Below are 22359 nucleotides of genomic sequence, written 5' to 3' on the forward strand. Positions count from 1 at the left end.
AAGGTGATCATGCCTTCCCTGACTGCTCAAAAAAGAAGTAAAAACACCATAAAAAGAAGATGGTCACACCCTCCCTGACATCTCAGGAAGGGAGATGAAAACACCAAAGGAAATAGGAAATCAAATTTACCATCAATGTGGTAGCTGACCTTGATACTATGTTCATGTTGTAGGCAGCTGACAATATTGCTAAAAAAAATTGCTTTACTCCACTGTTAATTATGAAAGTGTGCGATCATCTTATCATCCAAAACCCAGTCAAGCATGCCATCATGAAATTGATGTACAATAATGACAAACTTTTGTAAACAACCAAATTTTGACATAATTTTCCTTAAGCCTTTACTACTGAAATGTCAAAGACTTTGATTATACTTATGAATGTTGTTTATAGAGCTCTGTTCTGCTCTTGGCATTGAACAAATATCATATGAATCATTCTTTGGCCCTTTCTGAAGCCACAATAGCTCTCAGTATTTGGGAAGATCCAAAAGGAAAGTGCGGGAAAGAAGAGGTATTAGACTGTCTACCAAACTGAAGATTTACAAAGCCATTGTGATGATCTCATTGTTGTATGCCCATGAAATCTGGATGGTAAACCAGTGCTATGCCAGAAAACTGGATCACTTCAATTTCAATTATTTCAAAAAGATTCTGAAGATAATTTGGCAAGTTAAGGTACCAAAAGTAAAGTCCTTTCTCACACTAAAATGCCAAGCATTCAAATTTTACTGCAGAGAGTACAACTCTGATTAGCACATTGAAAGCCAAAAATATATTTGACTATTTTACAGAGAATTCTTGTAAGAGAACTCTCTTGTAGAAAACTCTTACAAGAAAGGTGTTCATATAGTGACCAAAGAAGCAATACAAGAATATTCTCAAGATCTATCTGAAGAAATTTGGAATCAATTATGTGACATGAAAGATGCTGAGAAAGTACTGCCTGGAACAACTTCCCCATCTCAAAGAAGGCACTGTTTTCTATGAGTAAAGTAAAACTGTAGTAGCTCAAAACAAATGTGAGATGTACAAATTTAAGACATCTCTACTCCAAATGCATATGGATTATTTGAGCCTTTTGAGCTCATATTGGTTTGATCAGGCACAGCTGAGCACACCGTAGTCTGATTCCAACATGTGGGTCTTCAAGAAAAAAGAACTAACCAATCAAACAAGCAGCAATGGCATTTACTAAAATGGCATGGTAAAAGCAGGAGCTATAAAGTATTTCTACTATAAGCTTAGGACAAACTTTCCCATTAAAAAAAAAAATTACCTGTGCTGTGAGCCCTAACTTAAAAGGATCCTGGTAGTGAGCCAATAGTGAATTTCCCCTAGTGCATAATCTTCTCTGGGCAAAATGCCAGCTCAGCTTCCAGAGTATGCTTCTTTCTGCAGTGCAACTTTCAAATGTTAGTGCCAACTCTCTTTCTCTCTTACCTTTCATTTTTGGCCAAGAAGTGACTGCCTTTTTGTATTTTTGTTTGTCTGGTGAATGTGTCTTAGTTCCCTCAACTATACCTGAAACTCTCTCCTCTTTCTATATGTATGTCTTCTAGGTGTTTACTAAGAGAAACCATGATTGCTGGGGTTTGGAGAGAAGAGAAAAATCCCTTTCCTAACCCTAAGAGTGACCTCCTTTCAGGAGAAAAATTCTTTTTCCATTTTACAAAAATTCCATCTCACTCTCAAACTCTATCAACTTATTTTTAAATCACCTAGATGTGTAGGCATTGTTCAATCAATGGTATTGATAATACTACTCAGAGAAAGGTGGTTGTAGTGTCAACACATCAATATGCCATCATTTTTGCTTAACTTTGGTGACACAGTTAACTGAGTAGGAGGAGAGAGAGGAAACTAAATCCTCCCTCCCTTATATATTATTGTTATTTATGTTTATTCAGATATTTGCAATGTCAAAATTTTCTTAGATTGTCATTATAATTCTTTAGAAGCCATAGTAAGTCTTTGAAACCATCAGGACACTAGTCAGGACCAAAAAAGTAAATAATCTAGTAAAATGTTATACAGCATTTGAAAATAGTTTTAATATTAAGTGAATTCAACTAGATACTGATTTTTTTTTTAAATAGAGCTCAGAGCATGTGTGACACCTCTCTTACATAAAATATCTGATTAATTAGAACATTTAATTATATACTAGCAAAACTCAAGGACAGAATGCAATACAGGAGAAAGAGATCTAAGTTGGAAATTAAAACTATTGGAATCTTAACTACATTGCTATTAACTGTTACTTTGGGCAACTCACAATCTTTTAATATCTTGTTTTCTTCAGCTACAGTATGAGGGGCCAGACAAAATGCCGTTTTAAAGCAATTCAGGAGCATCCACAATTTACAAAAACAATATAGTACAATTTTATAGTATCCACATTTTATAAATACAAAAGGAATCTGGTTTACCTTTTTATTTTGTATAAAAAAAAGTTACCTGTACTTTCTGAAGAAATTTGCCCATTGCACAAATAATAGCCTTCTTTAAAACAGAAATAAGCAGGAAGAAGTAGAATTAGTTTTCAAGTAAAACAATGTATTGTTGAATTTTTTAAGAGCAGAAAAGAATAGCAAGGAAAGTGACAAAATGCTTTCAATAGGAGAAACAATTTGTTTTGGGTTGTTTCTTTTTTATAACTTTTCTTAGCTCGATTCATCTAGCAGGCCATCTATAATAGGAAATGTCTACGTACATAATAACTAGGCTCTAAGCTGTTTTTTCCCTTTTTTTTGTATGCCCGGTGTTTAGTACAGTGCCTAATACATAGTAAACACTTGATAAATGCTTGTTAACTGACTGAATCTGTCTTGCTTTGGTGAGGTTGCATATAAATCTTCTAAAATTTGATGGGAAAATTTTTAAAATTTGTACTTGGATTACTATCAATTTAGTTGGATTAATATCAATGCTTTTGTACTCTCAAGATGAGTTAGATGATAAAGAAACTCCAAACAATGTCATCTAATGCCAGACACTTTTCTTTTTCTCAATGCTACTAAAACCCCATAATAAGGTTTGTAATTCTCCTTTTTGGAAAACAGATTTCAATAAGCTTTTAGCATAGTGATAATTTCCCAATCTTTTGAAACATTCTTTCATTTTTCTTAAGTCCTTCAGATTTCTGGATATCCTACTTACAGGTGACCTTTTGCTGTGAACTCAATAGAGTGGCTAAGGGGAGAAATGAATCAATGCTTCAGAATCCCTTTTCTCTGCCTCCAAGGGAAAAAAAAAATTATAGCATCTCGCCTTGATATGAAGGCTCTCCATTGACATCCAGTTTCATAGTGAGGATCCTTCAATGTTGGCTTCAGATAAAGGACTCAGCACCACTGGTATAGTGATGCCAGAAGATTCTTCCAGAGTTTTTCTATAAAAGTGTTTCTAATATTTCTCACAAATGAACTTATGTGTGTTTAATTACAGTAATGTCATTTCACTAACATTTAAAAAACCTAATTCTGTCATAAAATCTCTTTTTTTTTAGGGCGGGGGGCTGGGGCAATTGGGGTCAAATGACTTGCCCAGGGTCACACAGCTAGGAATTATTAAGGTCAAATTTGAACTCAGGTCCTTCTGACTTCAGGATGGTGCTCTATCCACTGCACCACCTAGTTGCCCTATTCTTTAAGTCAACAAATTAGGTCGTCAAATAATTTTTGAAGGGTAGCTAATTTTGTAAAAAAATATTTATCAGTTATCATGTAACTAATTTAACATTGTGTTCTATTCTACCAGTATATCAGAGTACAGATGTAATCATGCATTCAGTGAAATGGCTTAAAAAATTAAACAAAGTCAAGACAAAAATCAATACTAATCAACTCCTTTTTATAATATGACTGGACAAAAGATAGATAATTTAAATTAATTTATGTAATTCTTTTTCACTGAAGAATCTTTTGTGAAAGGCCTCCTGCCTAGACCATTTATTTGAGCAGTACCCTAAGTCCTGAATATAATTGCTGTTTGTTTAGGGCTGATAGCTTGTGATATATAGGCTTTATATTGTATAAGGCCTTATATACTTGAATCTATTTAACTATAGGAACAGTTAGTAGAGTTCTGATAGTGAAGTAAACATGATTGATTAGTAGCTTAGTTTAGATCAATAAATTTGTGTGCGCTTTAAATCAAAAGTGGAAATAAAAATTAGGTTTGTTTCACTATTGGAGCTCATAAAGCCAATGTAATAATGTTATGGTGAGTTAAAGACTTCTGGAGAATGCTCACAACTAGAGTACTTAGTTCAAATGCCTTGAAGGGGAGGAAAGATATTAAAGTTCTGGTGATATATGATAATTTTTAAAACTTTAATCAATTTTAATTTTCTTGAATAAAACACAGTAGAAGATGTATTCCACTCCCATCATAATTCTGCGATACTACAACAAGCATAAAATGAGTTACGCAATGGCCAACCTTCTGGTGACAAAATCTCTCTGAATTTAGTGAGTCTATGGACAGCAGATAGATAATTCATTTCCAGGTCCACAATTAAGGCTCCTTCAGTATAGCAGACTTATTAGATGCTATATGGTATTGACAGAGTCAGAATACCATACTTCCATATCATAATTAAACAGGCCTAAAGTAGAGGTTGACAGGAAACATCCCTAAGATATTGCCAGAGGTATGAGGCAGCTCAGTATTTAGAGAGAACTGGGCCTGGAGTCAGGAAGACCTAAATTCAAATCTATTTTCAGCCATCTACTAGCTATCTGACCCTGGACAAATCACTTAGCCTTTTTGCCTTAATTTCTTAGAGAAGGAAATGGCAAAGTATTCCAGTTTCTTTGCCAAGAAAATCCCTTGAACAGTATTACTGTATGATGGTCCACAGAATCACAAAGAGTCTAACATAAATTAATAATAAAAAATACTATTTTATTTCCTTTCCCTAATTTGTGTCTACCATGATTTCCTATTTCCTGTTGAATAAAATCTAAATTCTCTGCAGGGATGATTCAATATTAGGAAAATTATTAGCATAATTGACTATATCAATAACTAAATTAACAAAAACCATGTGATCATCTCAATAGATGTAGAAAGAGAATTTGATAAAATCCAACATCCATTCCTATTAAAAACACTTGAGAGTATAAGAACAAATGGACTTTTCCTTAAAGTCAGTAGCATCTATTTACCTATCAGATCTTTGGAGAAGGGAGGAATTTATGACCAAAGAAGAACTAGAGAACATTATGAAAGTGAAATGGATAATGCTGATTACTTTAAATTTAAAAGGTTTTGAACAAAGAAAACCAACAGAAACAAGATTAAAAGGAAAGTAGAAAGCCAGGGGAAAAAATCTTTACAATCAGTTTTTCTGATAAAGGTCTCATTTCTAAAATGCATAAAGAACTGTGTCAAGTTTATAAGAATAGAAGTCATTCCCCAATTGATAAAATTTTAGATGACAAAATTAAAGTCATCTATTGTCACATGAAAAATGCTCTAAATCACTACTGATTAGACAAATGCAAATTAAAACAACTCTGTGGTACCACTTTATATCTCTCAGCTTGGCTAAGAGACAGGAAAAAATAATGATAACTGTGGAGGGGACCTGGGAAAACTGGGACATTCATGCATTGTTGATGAGATTGTGAAGGGAATCTAATCCTTCTGGAGAGCAATTTGGAACTATGCTCAGAGGACTATAAAATTGTTCATATCTTTTGATCCAGCAGTGCCTTTACTGGGTCTGTATCCCAAGGAAATCATAAAGAAGGGAAAAGGATCTACGTGTGCAAAAGTGTTTATAGCAGCTCTTTTTGTTGTAATGAAGAATAGAATAATGACTAGATGATGCCCATCAATTGGGGAGTGGTTGAATAAGCTGTGGTACATGAAGGTAATGAAATATTATTGTTCTATAAAAAATGATGAACAAGCTGATTTTAGAAAAGTCTGGAAAGATTTACACGAACTGATGCTGAGCAAAACAAGCAGAATCAGGAATACATTATACATAATAACAACAAGAATGTGCAATGATCATCTATGAAAGACTTTGTTGTTCTCAGTGATTCAGTGATCCAAAGCAATATCAATAGACTTTTGGCAGAAAATGCCATCTGCATGCCGAAAAAGAATTGAATGTAAGTCAACACATTCTGTGTTCATTTTTTTTTTCCCTCTCCCACCATGGTTTTTCCCTTTTGTTCTGATTATTCTCTCCCAAGATAATTCATAAAGCAATGTGTATTAAAATAAATAAATTAAATTTTTTAAAAAAATAAAAAATGTAATTTTTGCTATTTTGAAATATAAATCTCTATTATGCACAAGTGTGTTTTTTTTTTTTTTTAAAGGAGATAACGGATTCAAATTTCAAAGCCATTTTATTTATGTGTCTCTGAATTTTCAATGACCACTTTTTTGGGCTGAGGGCATCATCATCATTACTATCCTTTCCTTCAATGCCCATTCCCCCAAATTGAAAAGAAAAAAGAAACTCTTCCTTGTAATAAAGAAACATAGTCAAGCAAAATAGTTGACACACAATAGCTGTTTATGAAAAGATGTCTTATTCTGTTCTTCTCTATCACACCTCTATCAGGAAGTGGGATGAATACTTATTCCATAATCAGTTTTCTGGAGTTGTGATTGATTATTGCATTGATTAGAGAGACCCTAAGTCTTTTTTTTTTTAATTTAAATTTTATTTTATTTAATAATAACTTTGTATTGACAGAATCCATGCCAGGGTAATTTTTTACAACATTATCCCTTGCACTCGCTTATGTTTTGATTTTTCCCCTCCCTCCACCCCCCCCCCAAGATGGCAAGCAGTCCTATATATGTTAAATATGTTGCAGTATATTCTAGATACAATACATATTTGCAGAACCGAACAGTTCTCCTGTTGCACAGGGAGAATTGGATTCAGAAGGTAAAAATAACTCGGGAAGAAAATCAAAAATGCAAATAGTTCACATTCTCTTCCCAGTGTTCCTTCTTTGGATGTAGCTGTTTCTGTCCATCATTTTTCCATTGAAACTCAGGTCTCTTTGTCATAGAAATCAATTTCCATCAGAATACATCCTCATACAATATCGTTGTCGAAGTGTATAATGATCTCCTGGTTCTGCTCATCTCACTTAGCATCAGTTCATGTAAGTCTCGCCAGTCCTCTCTGTATTCATCCTGCTGGTCATTCCTCACAGAGCAATAATATTCCATAACATTCATATACCACAATTTACCCAGCCATTCTCCAATTGATGGGCATCCAGACCCTAAGTCTTTCAAAGTTGTTTTTTTTTTTAATTAAACATTGAAGTATAAAATTTTCTTCTGATGGTGCTTACTTCATTCTGCATTATTTCATAAAATCTTTCCATATTTCTTTGTCTTTTTCATACTTCCTTTTACATTTTTAAAATATTTTAATCATAATTTCGTAATGGCATAGTAATATTCCTTTATATTAAAATAAGTAACTTGTCTAGTCATTCCCCAATTGGAGGGTACTCTCTTTGCTAGAGCAAAAAAGTCTTTGAATATTTTTACATACATGAATTTTTCCTTTCTCTTTATTTTGTGTATGTCTATAAGTTGAAGGAAGATTAGGGTATGTATGGCTTTGTGACTTTGGGGAGCATAGTTCCAAATTGATTTCCAAAATAGCTGCCCTACTTCACAGCGTGTTCAACAGCATATTAGTGTGCTCAAGCTCCTCATAAGTCTCTCCAATAATTGTAGTTTTGTATTTTTATCACCTTTGTTAATTTGATGGGTATAAGATGAAATGACAGAGTTGTTTTAATTACTATTTCTCTTATTAAAATACTATTTATTTAAAATGTGAAAATCCCAAACCTTAAGGCACTTAAATTCTACAGTGCATGTAAGTGGAGAAGGAATCTTTCCCTTCTATGAATGCCTAAGGCACTGTCTGTAAGACACAATTTTAAAGAGCATTCATACTTCTCTTTTGTTATTTCATATTTGTATCCCCAAGAAACCTGTAAGTTCTTTAAGGACAGAATCTGTTTTATGCATAATCTTTACAATTAAGCAGTTTTCCAATATAAACACTCTACAGATATTTAAGTATTACTGGATTAATGAAGTGAACTATCTGAACTAGGATGGCTGAGATCTTATATGTTAGAAACAATTTTGGGGGTTAATTTGAGTAATTAGTTTCATTTTTAAAGGCAAGCCCACCATATTAGCTACAAATAAGTCAGGGATTCATAATTGGCAATGGTTTTGGAAAACTCTCTAAATCTTTAATATTTTGAATATTTTCATAACTGAATTTCAATAAAATGGGCTCCTTTGTCTTTTCTATGTATTTCATTTTATGTGTTTAAAAACAATCTAGAAGGGGTCTATTTCACTATATTGCCAAAGAATCCATGACATACAAGCAAAATTTGTAAATCCATTTCCTTATACATGAGTAGCAATGTAGGGAATCATATGGTTACAACTGAATGTAAATTTATTTCTGATACACTTTGCAGAATTTTTAAAATCTTTTCATTGAAATTATCATATATAGATGAATAACTAATAATAGCTAAAAGAATTAAACAAAGAAAACATGAGGATAGTGTTTTAGAAGGTCTTACTATTCACTGTTCCTTTCCTCTAAAACACAAATACTTAATCATCCTATACTTATTACTTCTGTCTGGTGTAACATATGTTCCTTTATGTTACTATAGCTATACCTGATTGTCTCCATGAAAATCTGATATTTGATGACTGACACTGGACAGGGTCATTAGTTTCAGAGGAACACCGAAAAAAAAAATGGGCCACAGGCAGAATAAAAGGGGTCCATGACTTATATACAGTGGCATTTATTTCTAACAACATTCCAATGTAGTGAACATATATTATTTTCCAAGGAAGTTAAAGTGAATGGAATTACTAAGGGTTGTTTGAATAAAACTGATTCCTGCACTGATCTGCCCATTGCACAGATTTTTTTAAGTCCCCTAGTTACCTTGATTGTTCTGTCATTATCCCTAATCAATTGCTTCTTTTCCTCTTCAAACTTCTTTATCACTTCTTGGAGTCGCCTTTCAGCTGCCATTTGCTGGCGGCTGCTTTCTTCCTTCAAAGAGGTAATTGTTGTTTGAAGTTCAGCTATGATCTGCAAGGAGAATAGCAAGCTATGAGTCCTAATTCTACAGTAAAGGGCACTGATTTCTATATGTATTTGTGGTGAATAAGGGATTAGATTTGGCAAATAATTACACAAACTCAGTATTTCAATTATCATATTAACACACATGACATCTCATTTAATTAAAGACTTGAATGGTATAAAACTTATGAAAATTAATTTTGAAGACTTTGTTATGATAATATCCCATAATATTTACTTATCAAAATGAAGGAAAATTGTAATCTCAAAAATCTTATGTTTCTGGTTTTTTAAAATGTATTTTACCAGTGGTATCAAACTCAAAGAGAAACAGTTCCCACAGCAAATTAATTTAGAAATTTAAAAATTAACAAATTTACACAATCTATGTTGAAGTACATTTTTACTTATTTTGTTAACATTTCCCTGTTACTTTTAATCTGGTTCAGCTGTAATTGGGCAAGGCCTGAACCTTGTGTATGACACCTCTTATTTTATATTTTAAAAAGAATCTACTTTTTATTTGCAATCTAAATCCTGATGCTTTGAACCCATATCTGTATTTTAATATTTCTACTTATAGAGTTACTACAGTCAAGAAGGCATAGTATCTAACCTCTGGGGCAGCATAGCAGAAGATGTGAAATGCTCTTCTATATTTCTATGAGAAAACCAAATAGACAAAAGACTAACCAGTGGTACCATAATCAGGATATTAGCCTTTCCCACTCTGAGGCTGCATATCAAAGCTGGAATAAGCAAGACTTTTAGGCTGATATTAGAATATCCCATCAGAGTTACAATAAGAATTATAAAGGGCAATTATGGCTACATGCTAATGAAGGTGGAAGACCCAGAGGTCCAAGTGAGAGTTTGAGAGATAGTAAGATGAAGTAAGCTTGAAGTAAGGAGTGTCTTGGATTAAAGTACTTCATCTGACACTTACTGGCTATATAACCACATATGAGGAAGTTAATATTTCAGTACCTAAACTATCCTCACCTTGTAAAATGAAATTAAGAATATCTGTTATTGCTGAATTGTTTCAGTTGTATCTGATTCTTCATGACCCAAGTTGGGATTTTCTTGGCAAAAATACTAGTTTGAATATTTTCCTTTTCCATTGCCTTCTCCAGTTCATTTTACAGGTGAGGAAACTGAGGCAAATGAGGTTAAATAACTTATTAGGGTCACATTTAAAGGAAGGCGTCACCTACCTGTCCTCAGAACACTCCAACTCATACTATTGAGTGAAGCTAAATAAAATCATGAAACTGTTGAATGGATTGATATAAATTTAAGTTATATAATCTCTGTCTTCCCCCCATGTCACATAAAAAGATTTCCCTTCATATTTCTAAGGCAAACTCTACATATACATTTATTCCATTTAATCCCATCTTCTCTATCAGATTGTTCCTTCTGTCAACCCCATTCTTTCATTTATTTTTAATATCTTCCTGAATATTAACTATTTTCCCACAGCCTCTAAACATACTCATATCTCCTCTGTTCTCAAAAAAAAAATCCTTACTAGAGCCATCCATCTCCACTAACTATCATCTATCACTCCTCTCTTCTATAGTTAAAACTGACTGCCATATATGCCTATAATTTCTTTCTTCTTACTCTTTTAACTCTGTATAGGGTTGATTCTGACCCCAAATTTCATCAGAAACTATACTTTCTAAAATTACCAAAAGATCTCTTAATTGCCAAATTCCATTGGCCTCTTTTTCAATCCTCATTCTTCTTGACTTCTTAGCTGCCTTTTGATCTTTACATGTTCTTCTCTCTAGGTTTTCATAATACTTAACTTTCCTGGTTCTTCCATGAGTCTGATTACTCCTCAGCCTCCTTTGCTGGATCTTCATCTATGTCACAACCACTAATTCAAAATGTTCTCATGAGTTGTGACTCTGGCCATCTTCTTTTCTCCTTTAATACTATTTCACTTAATGAGTGATCTTACTAGTGCCCATGGATTCAATAATCATCTTTATGTTGATGATGCTCAAATTTACTTAACTAGTCTCAACTTCTCTTCTGACTTCAGTCTCACATCTCCAACTTCCCATTGGATATTTTGAAATAATGATGTATACATAAAACCAATATGCCCCAAAGTGAACTTATTACTGCCCCCCCAAACCTTCCCCTCTTTCTAATTTCCTTGTTACTCTTGAGTTCCACCATCTTTCTGATCTCCTGTCATCCTTAACTCCTCCCTCTTACTCTCACGCCCTCCAACACAGTCAATATATTTCCAAATCTTGTTGTGTCTACTTTTTTAACACCTCTTGTAAACTTCCCCCTCTTTTTTTTTTTTTTTTTGGCATTGCCATGACCTTTATCATATTATACCTGGACTATTGCAATACCCTACAATATATCTCTCCCCCACTATAATCCATCCACTACTAAGCTGACAAAATGACCTTCCTAGCTGACAAAATGACCTTCCTAAACTTAGATCTGAACATATCACCCTGCCCCCTCTGCTTATTGCATAAACTTTATTTATTCCCCATCCCCTCTAGGATCAACTAAAAAGGCCTCTATTTGACATGAAAAGCCCTTCATAATCTGCCCCTAATGCCTTTCCTTATACCTTTTCATGTATTAGCATAAGGACAGTGATGTCCTTGATGTTTCTTGAACAATATACTCCATCTTCTAACTTTAGGCATTTTCACTGGCTATCTATTCTTTGTGTCTAGAATTTTATCCCTCTTCATCTCCATTTCTTGGTTTCCTTTAATTTTTAGCTAAAATTCCACATTTTATAAGAAGTCTTTTCACTCCCCATAATGTTAGGGCATTTTCTCTTTTGATTATTATTTTTTTTGTATCTTGGATCAATCATTCTATCTATAGTAATTACATAATTCTTTAGATGTAGTCTCTCCCACTAAACAGTTGCCTTTCTTTTTAACTCCAGCACATAGGACAGTATGTGGGACATAGTAAGTACTTAATGTTTATTGACTGCTTAATTGCCAATTATTTCTGTTGAATAGGCCATAAATTCTACTTTAACATTTATTAATTTTTTTCTTAAATCATTCCTGAAAACCCTGCTGTGATTCCATGTCCTCTTGAAAATCCACAGGGTCTTCTCCCTTATCAGATGATAGACAAATGAACTCAAGTACATGATCTGGAGGCCCATCTTTCTTCCTTAACGTAAGTTTTCTTCTTTCTGAGATCTTTGGAAATTTCAATATTTTTGCTTCATAGGAAAGGATAAAAATGGATTCAACTCAGTGCCAGTCCTCTTTGCTTCAGGATTGGTAGTTATACACACACACACACGAAGGCATCCTACCCTAGTTTCCTTAGTTCAGTTCTTTCACACCAAGAGTTCTAGACTAAGAAAGCTTCTGCCTTTGCACACAAACAGGAAGTAGTGAAGAGTAGAGTTGAATTTTGTTGCAAATTTGTGGGTTGGCTCATTTGGCTTTCCTTGAATGTGCTGCTGGTGATAGTGGTGGTGTTGCTGAGTTAGATCACTATGGGTTAACCTCTGCTTTTAATTAAGCATGTAATTCTTATTTTGAAAAATTTTAAAGGTCATGAGAATTGAAGAAAATGTCTGGTACTTCATCTTATTAATCACATGATCACTCTGGTATCATGATCCAAAAGAGAAGCAACATTATGGGATCTTCTATTCTTACTTTTATCTCTCACTGAATCAGTCCTCTGCCCCTATATTCTTTTTCATCATCCCAAATTCTGAGGTAATGCAGGGATTATTTCTGGATATTTTCTTATTAACAAAAAGGTAACCTTTCTCATTAATTAACCAGTTAACCTCAGTTCCAATTGATCAATGATGACCAGAAGCAGCTACACCCAGAGAAGGAACACCGGGAAATGAGTGTAAACTGTTTGCATTTTTTTTCTTCCCGGGTTATTTTTACCTTCTGAATCCAATTCTCCCTGTGCAAGAGAACTGTTCGGTTCTCAACGCATATATTGTGTCTAGGGTATACTATAATATATTTAACATGTATAAGACTGCTTGCCATCCAGGGAAGGGGGTGAAGGGAGGGAAGGGAAAAGTTGGAACAGAAGTGATAATGTTGTAATGTAATGCAAGGGATAATGTTGTAAAAAATTACCCATGCATATGTTCTGTTAATAAAAAGTTATAATTAAAAAAAATTAAGCTATTAGCTTGGAGATCCCATTTGAGTTCATGAGATTTTATAAGAACTTGTTCACATCTCTTTTTATTGAAAACAATCTCCTATTATTAGATAAATAAAGATTAAGGTTATTGGCAATACAATTTATCAACAGGATAAAATATAAATAATTATGTATAATATTTGGAATTCTTTCCCACTATTCAGTTTCTTTAAATAAACCAAGTAAAGTGTCTTTTCAAAAATTCTTTTCATCATTTTTTTTTACCACAAAAGTTAACATTTCTAATTTTTTTCACAAGCAAATCTCAAGCTTCTTTCTGTTTTCTCCAGTGTTTGCTTATACATGAGAGAACAATCTTTTTTCAAGTTATCACTCCTAATAGTCTCCTTCCAGATGACTCCTTATAGAATAACAATTAAAACTTTACAAACGATTAGCCAAATTGCCATTTTTACAACATTGTACCTAGCTCTTAAAGATACAGTAACTTCTATAGGAGAATATTATAGATAAAATTGCTGTATATATACTCCTAAATGCAAAACTCTACGAAACCAGTATTAGATTTCTTTTCTTCCCCAAATGATAAATGGTCAAAGGATATAAAAAAACAATTTTCAGATGACGACATTAAAACAATTTGCAAAAAAAAATTCTATAAATCACTATTGCTTAGAGAAATGCAAACAACTCTGAGGTACTACATCACACTGCGCAGATTGGCTAAGATGACAGGAAAAGATAATGATAAATGTTGGAGGGGATGTGGGAAAACTGGCACATTAATGCATTGTTGGTATAATTGCAAAATGATGCAACTATGCTGGAGAGCCATCTGGAATTCTGCCCAAAAGGTTATCGAACTGTAAATACCCTTTGATTCAGCAGAGCCATTACTGGGTCTGTATCCCAAGAAAGTTATAAAGGAGGGAAAAGGATCCACATGTGCAAAAATGTTTGTAGCAACTCTTTTGTGGTAGCAAAGAATTGGAAAAAGAGCAGATGCCAATTAATTGAGGAATGGTTAAATAAGCTGTGCTACATGAAGGTAATGGAATATTATTGTTCTATAAAAAATTAATGAATGAGCTGATTATAGAAAGGTCTGGAAAGATTCACATGAATTGATGCTGAGCAAAATAAGCAGAACCAGGAATACATTATACACATTAATAGCAAGAATGTGTGATGATCAACTATGAAAAATTTGGTTCTTCCCAGTGGTTCAGGGATCCAAAACAATCTCAATAGATTTTTAACAGAAAATGCCATCTGCATCCAGAAAAAGATCTAAGGAGACAATGTAAATCAACAAATGCTATATTCATTTCTTTTTTCTGTTTTTTTTTTTTTATTTCTCCTATGGATTTTTCCTTTTACTCTGATGTTTCTTGCCCAATACAATTCATAAAGCAATGTGTATTAAAAATAAATAAACTTACAAAAAAAATTTCTTCCTATACTCCATGTTTTAATTCCCTAAAAATCATCTAATAGTTATATCAAACTTATACTTTTGCTATGTACAATATTTATATATATACATATATATGTATTATATGTTATACATTAGTATTATCATTATGTTATCATGTTATAAATGTATGTGTTTGTGCATATATACATGTATATTATATATATATGTATACACACGCACTTATAAATAATGTAAAGTTCCAATAGACTTTTAAAATTAAGGACAAAAAATACAATACTAGCAGCAGTAGTAATCACAAGTAGAAAACAATAACTTTTTTCAAAAGTACAAAATAATGTCAAATATATCTCAACAAAAATGAACTATATATAGCTGAAGCAGTAATTGGTTCTCCTGAAATATCAATATCGAATCTATTTATACTTGGGATTGTTTTAATTTCTTTTGCTCCATTGATCTTTCTTATTTGATTGTTGTTATAAACTCAATATTAGTACTTTTAAATATCGTAGTTTATTTCTTTATTCTTCATGACCTAAAGTGGAGGTTCTAGACAAAAACTACATTGCTCCTGGATTCAGCCCATTTTTTTGTTTATTTTTTCCTCAGGTCTCAGAAAAGCTATCAATTTTCTGTATGTAGTGTCTGCTTTACTCCAAGAAATGATGCTCTCAGCACTTCTCTCAGCTCTGGGATTTAACATTCTTGAGGGGTTACTTCAATGTGGCCATTTCTTTTTGAGTGCCTTCTAAAAGTTCTTTAATATCAAATATATGATTTACTTCAATGTGGCCATTTCTTTTTGAGTGCCTTCTAAAAGTTCTTTAGTATCAAATATATGATTTATTCCATTTCTTGAAAAGAAAGGCCTCTTATCTTTCTTTTCTGTGTTTTTTCAGTGGAGAGATATTTAGATTTTTCTATTTCATTATTAAATTTTTGTTCAATTTCTGTTTTAAAATTTATCTAATCTTCCCTGAACACCACAATCTTTCAGTAAAATTTTCCTTCCTTCAATTTTGGTAACACACTTGAAACTCATACTACTACTTGAATTTTGATACAGCTTTTTTGGACATCAGCTGCCTCTGAACCAAATGAAAATTCTTCTTAATGTACTTGCCATATTAATGTCCATCTAGTTCACATCTGTTACCAAAAATATCTCTGCAGAATCTCTGCAATTCTCTATTGCATCTTGGTAATGGTGTTTTTGTATCAAATAACTCTGAGTTTAATAATAATGAAATGATTCTCATTGGTGTCAGAGTCTAAGACAATCTCTTAACTAAATCATTTCCTAGAACCAGTACTGTTCTTGTTTCAATTACAGTGAAAATCATTAACTTGCACACTCATTTACTTTCCTCTTTTAAGTACATTCATTACTCACATTCAAATCTTGGCTATAATAAAAAAAAAATACTTCTGTGATTTTGCTCGAATTAAGTTGGTGATTCTTTTCTATTTGACTGGTGAAACATTTATTTTCTTGGTCTTTTATCTCCATGACTACAGCAATTTAAGTCTATTTCCCATCATTCCACAGATTCTTGTAGACTTTTGTATTTGTATTATCAGGATGTTTCTTTTTTATGTGATTCTTTAGTACATGCCTGAGAGAATTAATCAGAACTGGGACTCCTACTTGGAAATCTTTCATTGCCAGGATGTGCTTACACTACCTTTTCTCCATATATGGTAATTTTAATTCAAGGAATCTAGCCCTTCCTTTATTCATAGTTCTCTCTTTTTTGTTGTTAGGGATTGCACAGGTTCTCATAGGTGAATTTTCTCTACTATAAAAAGTCCCTTCAATCTCCTTAATACAGGCCATCTTTTCTTATAAAGACCTCTACTCTCATGATCATCTCTTCCTCAGAAGGAACTGTGTTCCAGATGCAATATCCAACAGTCAGTATATCTCATATATTTTTAAAGATCCAATGGATTAATGCACAGAATATTAATTGAATGGACTTCCCAGTTTTAAGCCCTGATCCTACTTTAAGTTACCTTGTAGTCTACTGATTCTTTGATTTTTTCTTTTTAATATTCTTATAATATCCTTATTTTTATTCCTAAGGTTTACTCCTAAAATCAGGAAACTCCCAAGATTCAAATTAGAAAAAAACCATTTCTGATTCATATTAAATCTCTCCATATCCACCTTCAAAATTCTGATAATTTATATTTTGCAAAGCAATAATACTTAGTAAAAAACAATGCAGTAATAATCTTATGTTATTAATATGCCTCAAAAAAAAAACTGGCAAGTTAATGTTACTAATCTTCAGTAGTACCATCAAGAAATTTGAAATATAATTCTATGAGAGTAAACCTTTGTGAAATAAAGATAAAATTAACTTTAGATGTAGTCCCCAACACAAGGGTACAGGAGTCAACCAACCACATTCTCAGCCTGCCATTTATTATTATATTTATTCTCATTATCTCAAATTCTAGGGTAACCCGGGAGTGTGTTTGGATATTCTCAATAATATTACAATCTTTTTTTTTATTAATCATTTATTTTAGAACCTTCATTTCAATTTGTGAGATAATATTTAATAAACCTGAACAACCTTTTTAAAAATAAGTTGTTCATATCTGTTTCCATCTCAAAAACACTAATATCCTCAACATTAAATTTAATGATAGTATAATGTATTAACAACATATTCAATAATAACACAAAGACATAATTATCTATGATATTTGAATTGAGAAAGATCATAACCAGAGTAACCTTAATGCCAGGGGACTTTTCTTCTTCCTAAAAACACAATTCTACTAGAAACTCAATTTACTTAAGAGTACCAATCAAAATCTTTCAAGAGTTATCATCAAATTTTTTGCAAAACAAAGGTTAAAATATTTTCATCATCAAGAATACTGATGAGGTGGAGCTGGAGCCAAGTAGGAGAGTTCACTGCTTCCCTCAAAATCAACACTAGATCAAGCCTCTGAATGGATTTTGGAGTAACAAAATCCACAAGCATTCAAAGTGTAATAATTTTCTAGCTTAAGATACCTTGGAAGGATTTCAGGAAAGGTGTAGAAGAAACCCAGCTCTGGGAGCAAGGTGTGGGAAATCCAGCTGGAGTCTCTTAGCCAAAATACAACAGTATTGACTCCTCTGACCTGGTTTTGAAGGCCAGATCAGCACATTAGCTGTGAAACCTCTAATGCAACTACAGAAGGCAAATTGTGAGGCTCTGAATCCCACCATAACAGATGAGACATAACCCAGCCCAGTGGGAAAGCCTGAAGCACCACAAGCCCCAATATAGTCAGTAAGAGGCCCTTGTTCCCCTGCAAAAGAAGCTTAGGACAATCTCCCCTGTGCCCTAGGAGGTCAAATTTTAGAAATTTAGAAATGAGCAAAAAAGCAAAAAAGACCCTTGACCATAGAGAGCTACTATGGAAACAGTGGCGATGACAAAACAAACCCAGAAGAGGAATATGAACTGGTCTTCATTTCAAAAAGGATTTTAAAAGAGAGACAGAAGAAAAATGGGAAAATAAAATGAGAGCTTTGCGAGAAAGCTATGAAAGTTTAACTTGGAAAAGAAAGCGCAGAAACTGACTAAAGAAAACTCCTTAAAAATAAATTTGAAATGGAAAAAAATGAAATACTGAAGAAAACAACTTTTTAAAAATTAGAATTGCTGAAATGGAAAAGAAAATCCATTTAACAAAACAACTGATTTTAAAGTACAATTGCCCAAAATGAAAAAGGAGATAAAAAAGTTTAAGTGAAGAAGAAAATAATTCAATAAAAATTAGAATTGGAAAATGGAACTGAATGCCTCAAGGGGATAACAAGAATCAGTCAAACAAAATTTAAAAACTTGAAAAAAAATAGAAGAAAATGTAAAATATCTCACTAGGAAAACAACAGATGTGGAAAATAGATCCAGGAGAGACAATCTGAGAATTATTGGATTCCATGAAAGCCACAATGAAAAAAAAAAAAGCCTGGACAACATCTTTCAAGAAATATCAAGAAAAACTGTCATGATATCCTAGAACTCTAGGATGAAATAGTAATTGAAAGAATCTACCAATCATCTCCTGAAAGAAAACCTAAAATAAAATAAAAACTCCAAGAAATATTGTAACTACATTCCAGAATTATCAAACCAAGAAGAAAATACTGCAAGCAGTCAGAAAGAAACAATTCAAATATTGAGCAGTCACTATCAAGATTACCCAAGACTTAGCAGCTTTCATAGCAAATGGGTCAGGATTAAAGGGGTTATGGATATAGAGAATATGTGGAAGTGGATAATTAAGAGAGTTATAAGGATGAACAGGGACAACATTATACCCTCCAAGCATAAGAGGGTAGATATTAGATGGGGTCGATAGACTAGAACTCCTGCAAGTGCTAAGAAGAAGGCTACGGTCAGGTTTAGGTTGATGGGAAGCATAAGGTATTCATGTATATAATATGATATTCTGGAAAGCAAAGGAACTTGGATTATACAAATAAAAATAGAGCTAAACAATTGGAAAAATATTAAATGCTCAAGAGTAGGCTGAGTTAATAAAATAAAAATGATAATTCTACCTAACTTAATCTACTTATTCACTGCCATACCAACTCAACTGCCAAAAATTATTTTATAGAACTAGAAAAAATAATAAGAAAATTTGATCCAAGTGTCTCTATTGAGTTAGTATCCCAAAGAAATAAAGAAGGGAAAAGGACTCATATACAAAAATATTTGTAGCAGTCCTTTTTGTAATGGGGAGGACTGTTTTTATTTTGAATGTATTATTTGAATAAAAGCCCATCAGCTGGATGGTATATCAAGTTATGGTATATGAATCTAGTAGAAAATTATTTTATAAGAAATGTTGAGCAGGCTGATTTCAGAAAAGTCTGAAAAGACTTACATGAACTGATGTTGAATGACGTGAACAGAATCAAGAAAATATTGTACATAGTAACAACAAATTTATGTGAAGATCAACTCTCATGGCCTTGGTCCTTTTCAACAACAAAGTGCTTCAAGGCAATTCCAATAGACTTTGGCTGGAAAATGTCAATCGCATCCAGAGAAAGAACTATGGAGAGTGAATGTGGATGAATGTGGATAATGTTTTCTCCTTTGTTCTTGTTATCTGTTTGTTTGTTTTCTCGAGGTTTTTTTTCACTTTTCATATTTTTCTTGAGCAACATAAGGAATATGGCAATATGTTTAGAAGAACTGCACATGTTTAACCTATATTAAATGGCTTGCTGTATTAGGGAGTGTGGCGGAGAGAGGGAGGGATGGAAATTTAGAACACAAGATTTTGCAAAGGTAATTGTTGAAAACTATCTTTTGGGGCAGCTAGATGGTACAATGGATAGAGGACTGGTTCTGGAATCAGAAGGAGTTCAAATCTGACCACAGATATTTAACATTTCCCAGCTGTGTGACTCTGGGCAAGTCATTTAACCTCAATTGTCTCACAAAAAGAAAAAAAAAATGGTTCCTTTTTTCTCCAGATCAAGTGTAATCCAATACTGATTCCCCATCCTGATTTCTACATTAGTTTTCATTTTCTTATCTGGCTGGGCTAAATCTGAGTCTGCTGCTTTTTGTGAGGAAAGACTTTTGGTCAATGGGGGGCCTTAACCAAATTTCCACTTAGAAGGCAATATTCTCAGCCTTCTTTTGTGGAGATAAGCAGAAGATGGAGTTTATATGCAGAGGCTCATTACAAAATAGATCCCAGGCACAAGCCCAGAAATTCTTTGTGTCTCTGTTGGGAGCTACTGGGGAGACATACTGAATGAACATTTTAAAGTCTCCGGTATTAATTCATAAAGTTTTTACTTAGTTGAGGTTTCTTCCTTTTTTGATCTATAGATTCAGCTGTTTATATTTGCTCTACTTTTTTGGGGGGTGTTCCTAAAGAAATAGCAATTGCCATTTTATTAATCAAAAGATCTTCAAGTTTTCTTTGCTTTTCAAGCATGTCCACTAAAATTTCCAAGTTTCTTTTTTTCTTATCCAAAGATAAAGGGAATATGATCAAGTTTTCTACTGCAGATACTAGATAGACATTGATATAACCTTCCATTTTTTTTCTATAGATCAGTAATAGTTCTCTCAATTTGCTTCTGCCATAGTGGTGTTTAATTTTTGTCTTTAAGGGTGCATGTTTATTGATGATAGCATCTTTTCTTCTATAACTCTTACCATAGCAATGCCCACTCTATATACTGCTATATACAGATCCTGAGATGCTTTTGTATTTTCTGTTATATAATGTAGGAAATTTTATTTATTCATTATAATAATATCAGTTTTTTAAAAATTACTCCATTTTAGAATGTTATTTTCTTGTTCCTTAATATTTTTATAATCCATGGATGACTTAGGTTACAATTACAGGAGCATCAAGACAAGCAAGACCCACAACGGATAGTAAAAAGAACTTTTATTGAATGGAGATAAGCTTGTGTTTATAGTAGCAGAAGGAAACCATGGTAGTGCTCTGTGAAGTAGCACTACAGGTGAAACTGAGAGAGTCCTTTTGTAAATATATATGAAATATATAAACATATTTATATAGATAGATATAGATCTATTTTATATTGTTTCTGTGTAAGTTCTTGTCTTAATTGTTTTTTTTTACATAACTACTAAACACAAAATGTATTATGTCTATCTCCTTTTAAAAAATCATTTGAAACTTTAGTAATATCATTTGTGATTAGGTTTAATTTATGGAGTTTACATTAAGTGAAGATTTTCAATCACCTCAGAGTCTTCAAGGTTGCCACCTTCAGTTTTAAGTAGCTCCTAAATTTAATCTCTTATTTCACTTACCTTGTTTTAGGATTTAAATTATTTTGTATGAGTACTGTGAAACAGCTAGCTAAATTGTTTAACTGAAAGCTAAATAATGTGTAGCACTGACAAAAAGCAATGGGAAATTTTTATTGATAACTGATGGGATTTGTGTCCCATATAAAGCATTCATTGATATAGTATTGATAATTAATAAAAATGTTCAACTCAGATCTATTTCATGTACACTCATTTTTTCCCTGTGTTAGCTCTATTTGAACCAAAGCATTTCCAATAGATGGGGCACTGGTTAATTTTAATTTGTTCATTTGTCTTGCCTTCTTACCATTAGATGAAACAGATCCAGCCACGATAATGTTTTCTGAATCAAACTGATCATCACATGGTTTTGTGTAGGGCCAGTCTGCAATTCTATGCTGCTCCATTTACTGAAATGTTTTATCACACTGGCTGGGGTGCTAACCCAAAGAAGAGTGTTAACAGAGGCAACATAGCCTGGGTTTTAGGATTCTATCCAGATCTTCTGTAGTGTTTACCAGAGCATAAAGAAGTCTTGTTATATCTTACCCTGGATGGCATTCCATTCCTTTTTATGGCCTTACCCTTTACAATACAGAAAATGATTTGGTCTTTCATGGGTGTTGTACTGTCATTATTGGGTGTTTTTTTTTCTTTTCTGGTTATTGTTATATAAAATTATGCTGGTAGAACACAAGCTTTGGAAGATTCTACAAATTGGAAAGCCTTCATGTACAGACCTTGAAAAGAGAGTATGCAGCTGATGAAAAGGAAGTTAGAGAGGCTGGTCA

At 33.0% G+C, this 22359-nt stretch overlaps 1 protein-coding gene across 1 annotated transcript in view; it reads right to left on the minus strand.

Annotated features, from left to right (window-relative positions):
* The window catches only part of CEP112 (centrosomal protein 112), a 589318-nt gene that overhangs the window by 162381 nt on the left and 404578 nt on the right, over positions 1–22359 (minus strand). Inside the window, exon 22 of the mRNA XM_051996640.1 lies at positions 8996–9145. Coding sequence (XP_051852600.1) covers positions 8996–9145 — 150 coding nt within the window. The remainder of the gene's footprint in view (positions 1–8995; positions 9146–22359) is intronic.

Source organism: Antechinus flavipes, chromosome 4, assembly GCF_016432865.1.
Source record: "Antechinus flavipes isolate AdamAnt ecotype Samford, QLD, Australia chromosome 4, AdamAnt_v2, whole genome shotgun sequence".
NCBI classification, from domain to species: Eukaryota; Metazoa; Chordata; class Mammalia; order Dasyuromorphia; family Dasyuridae; genus Antechinus; species Antechinus flavipes.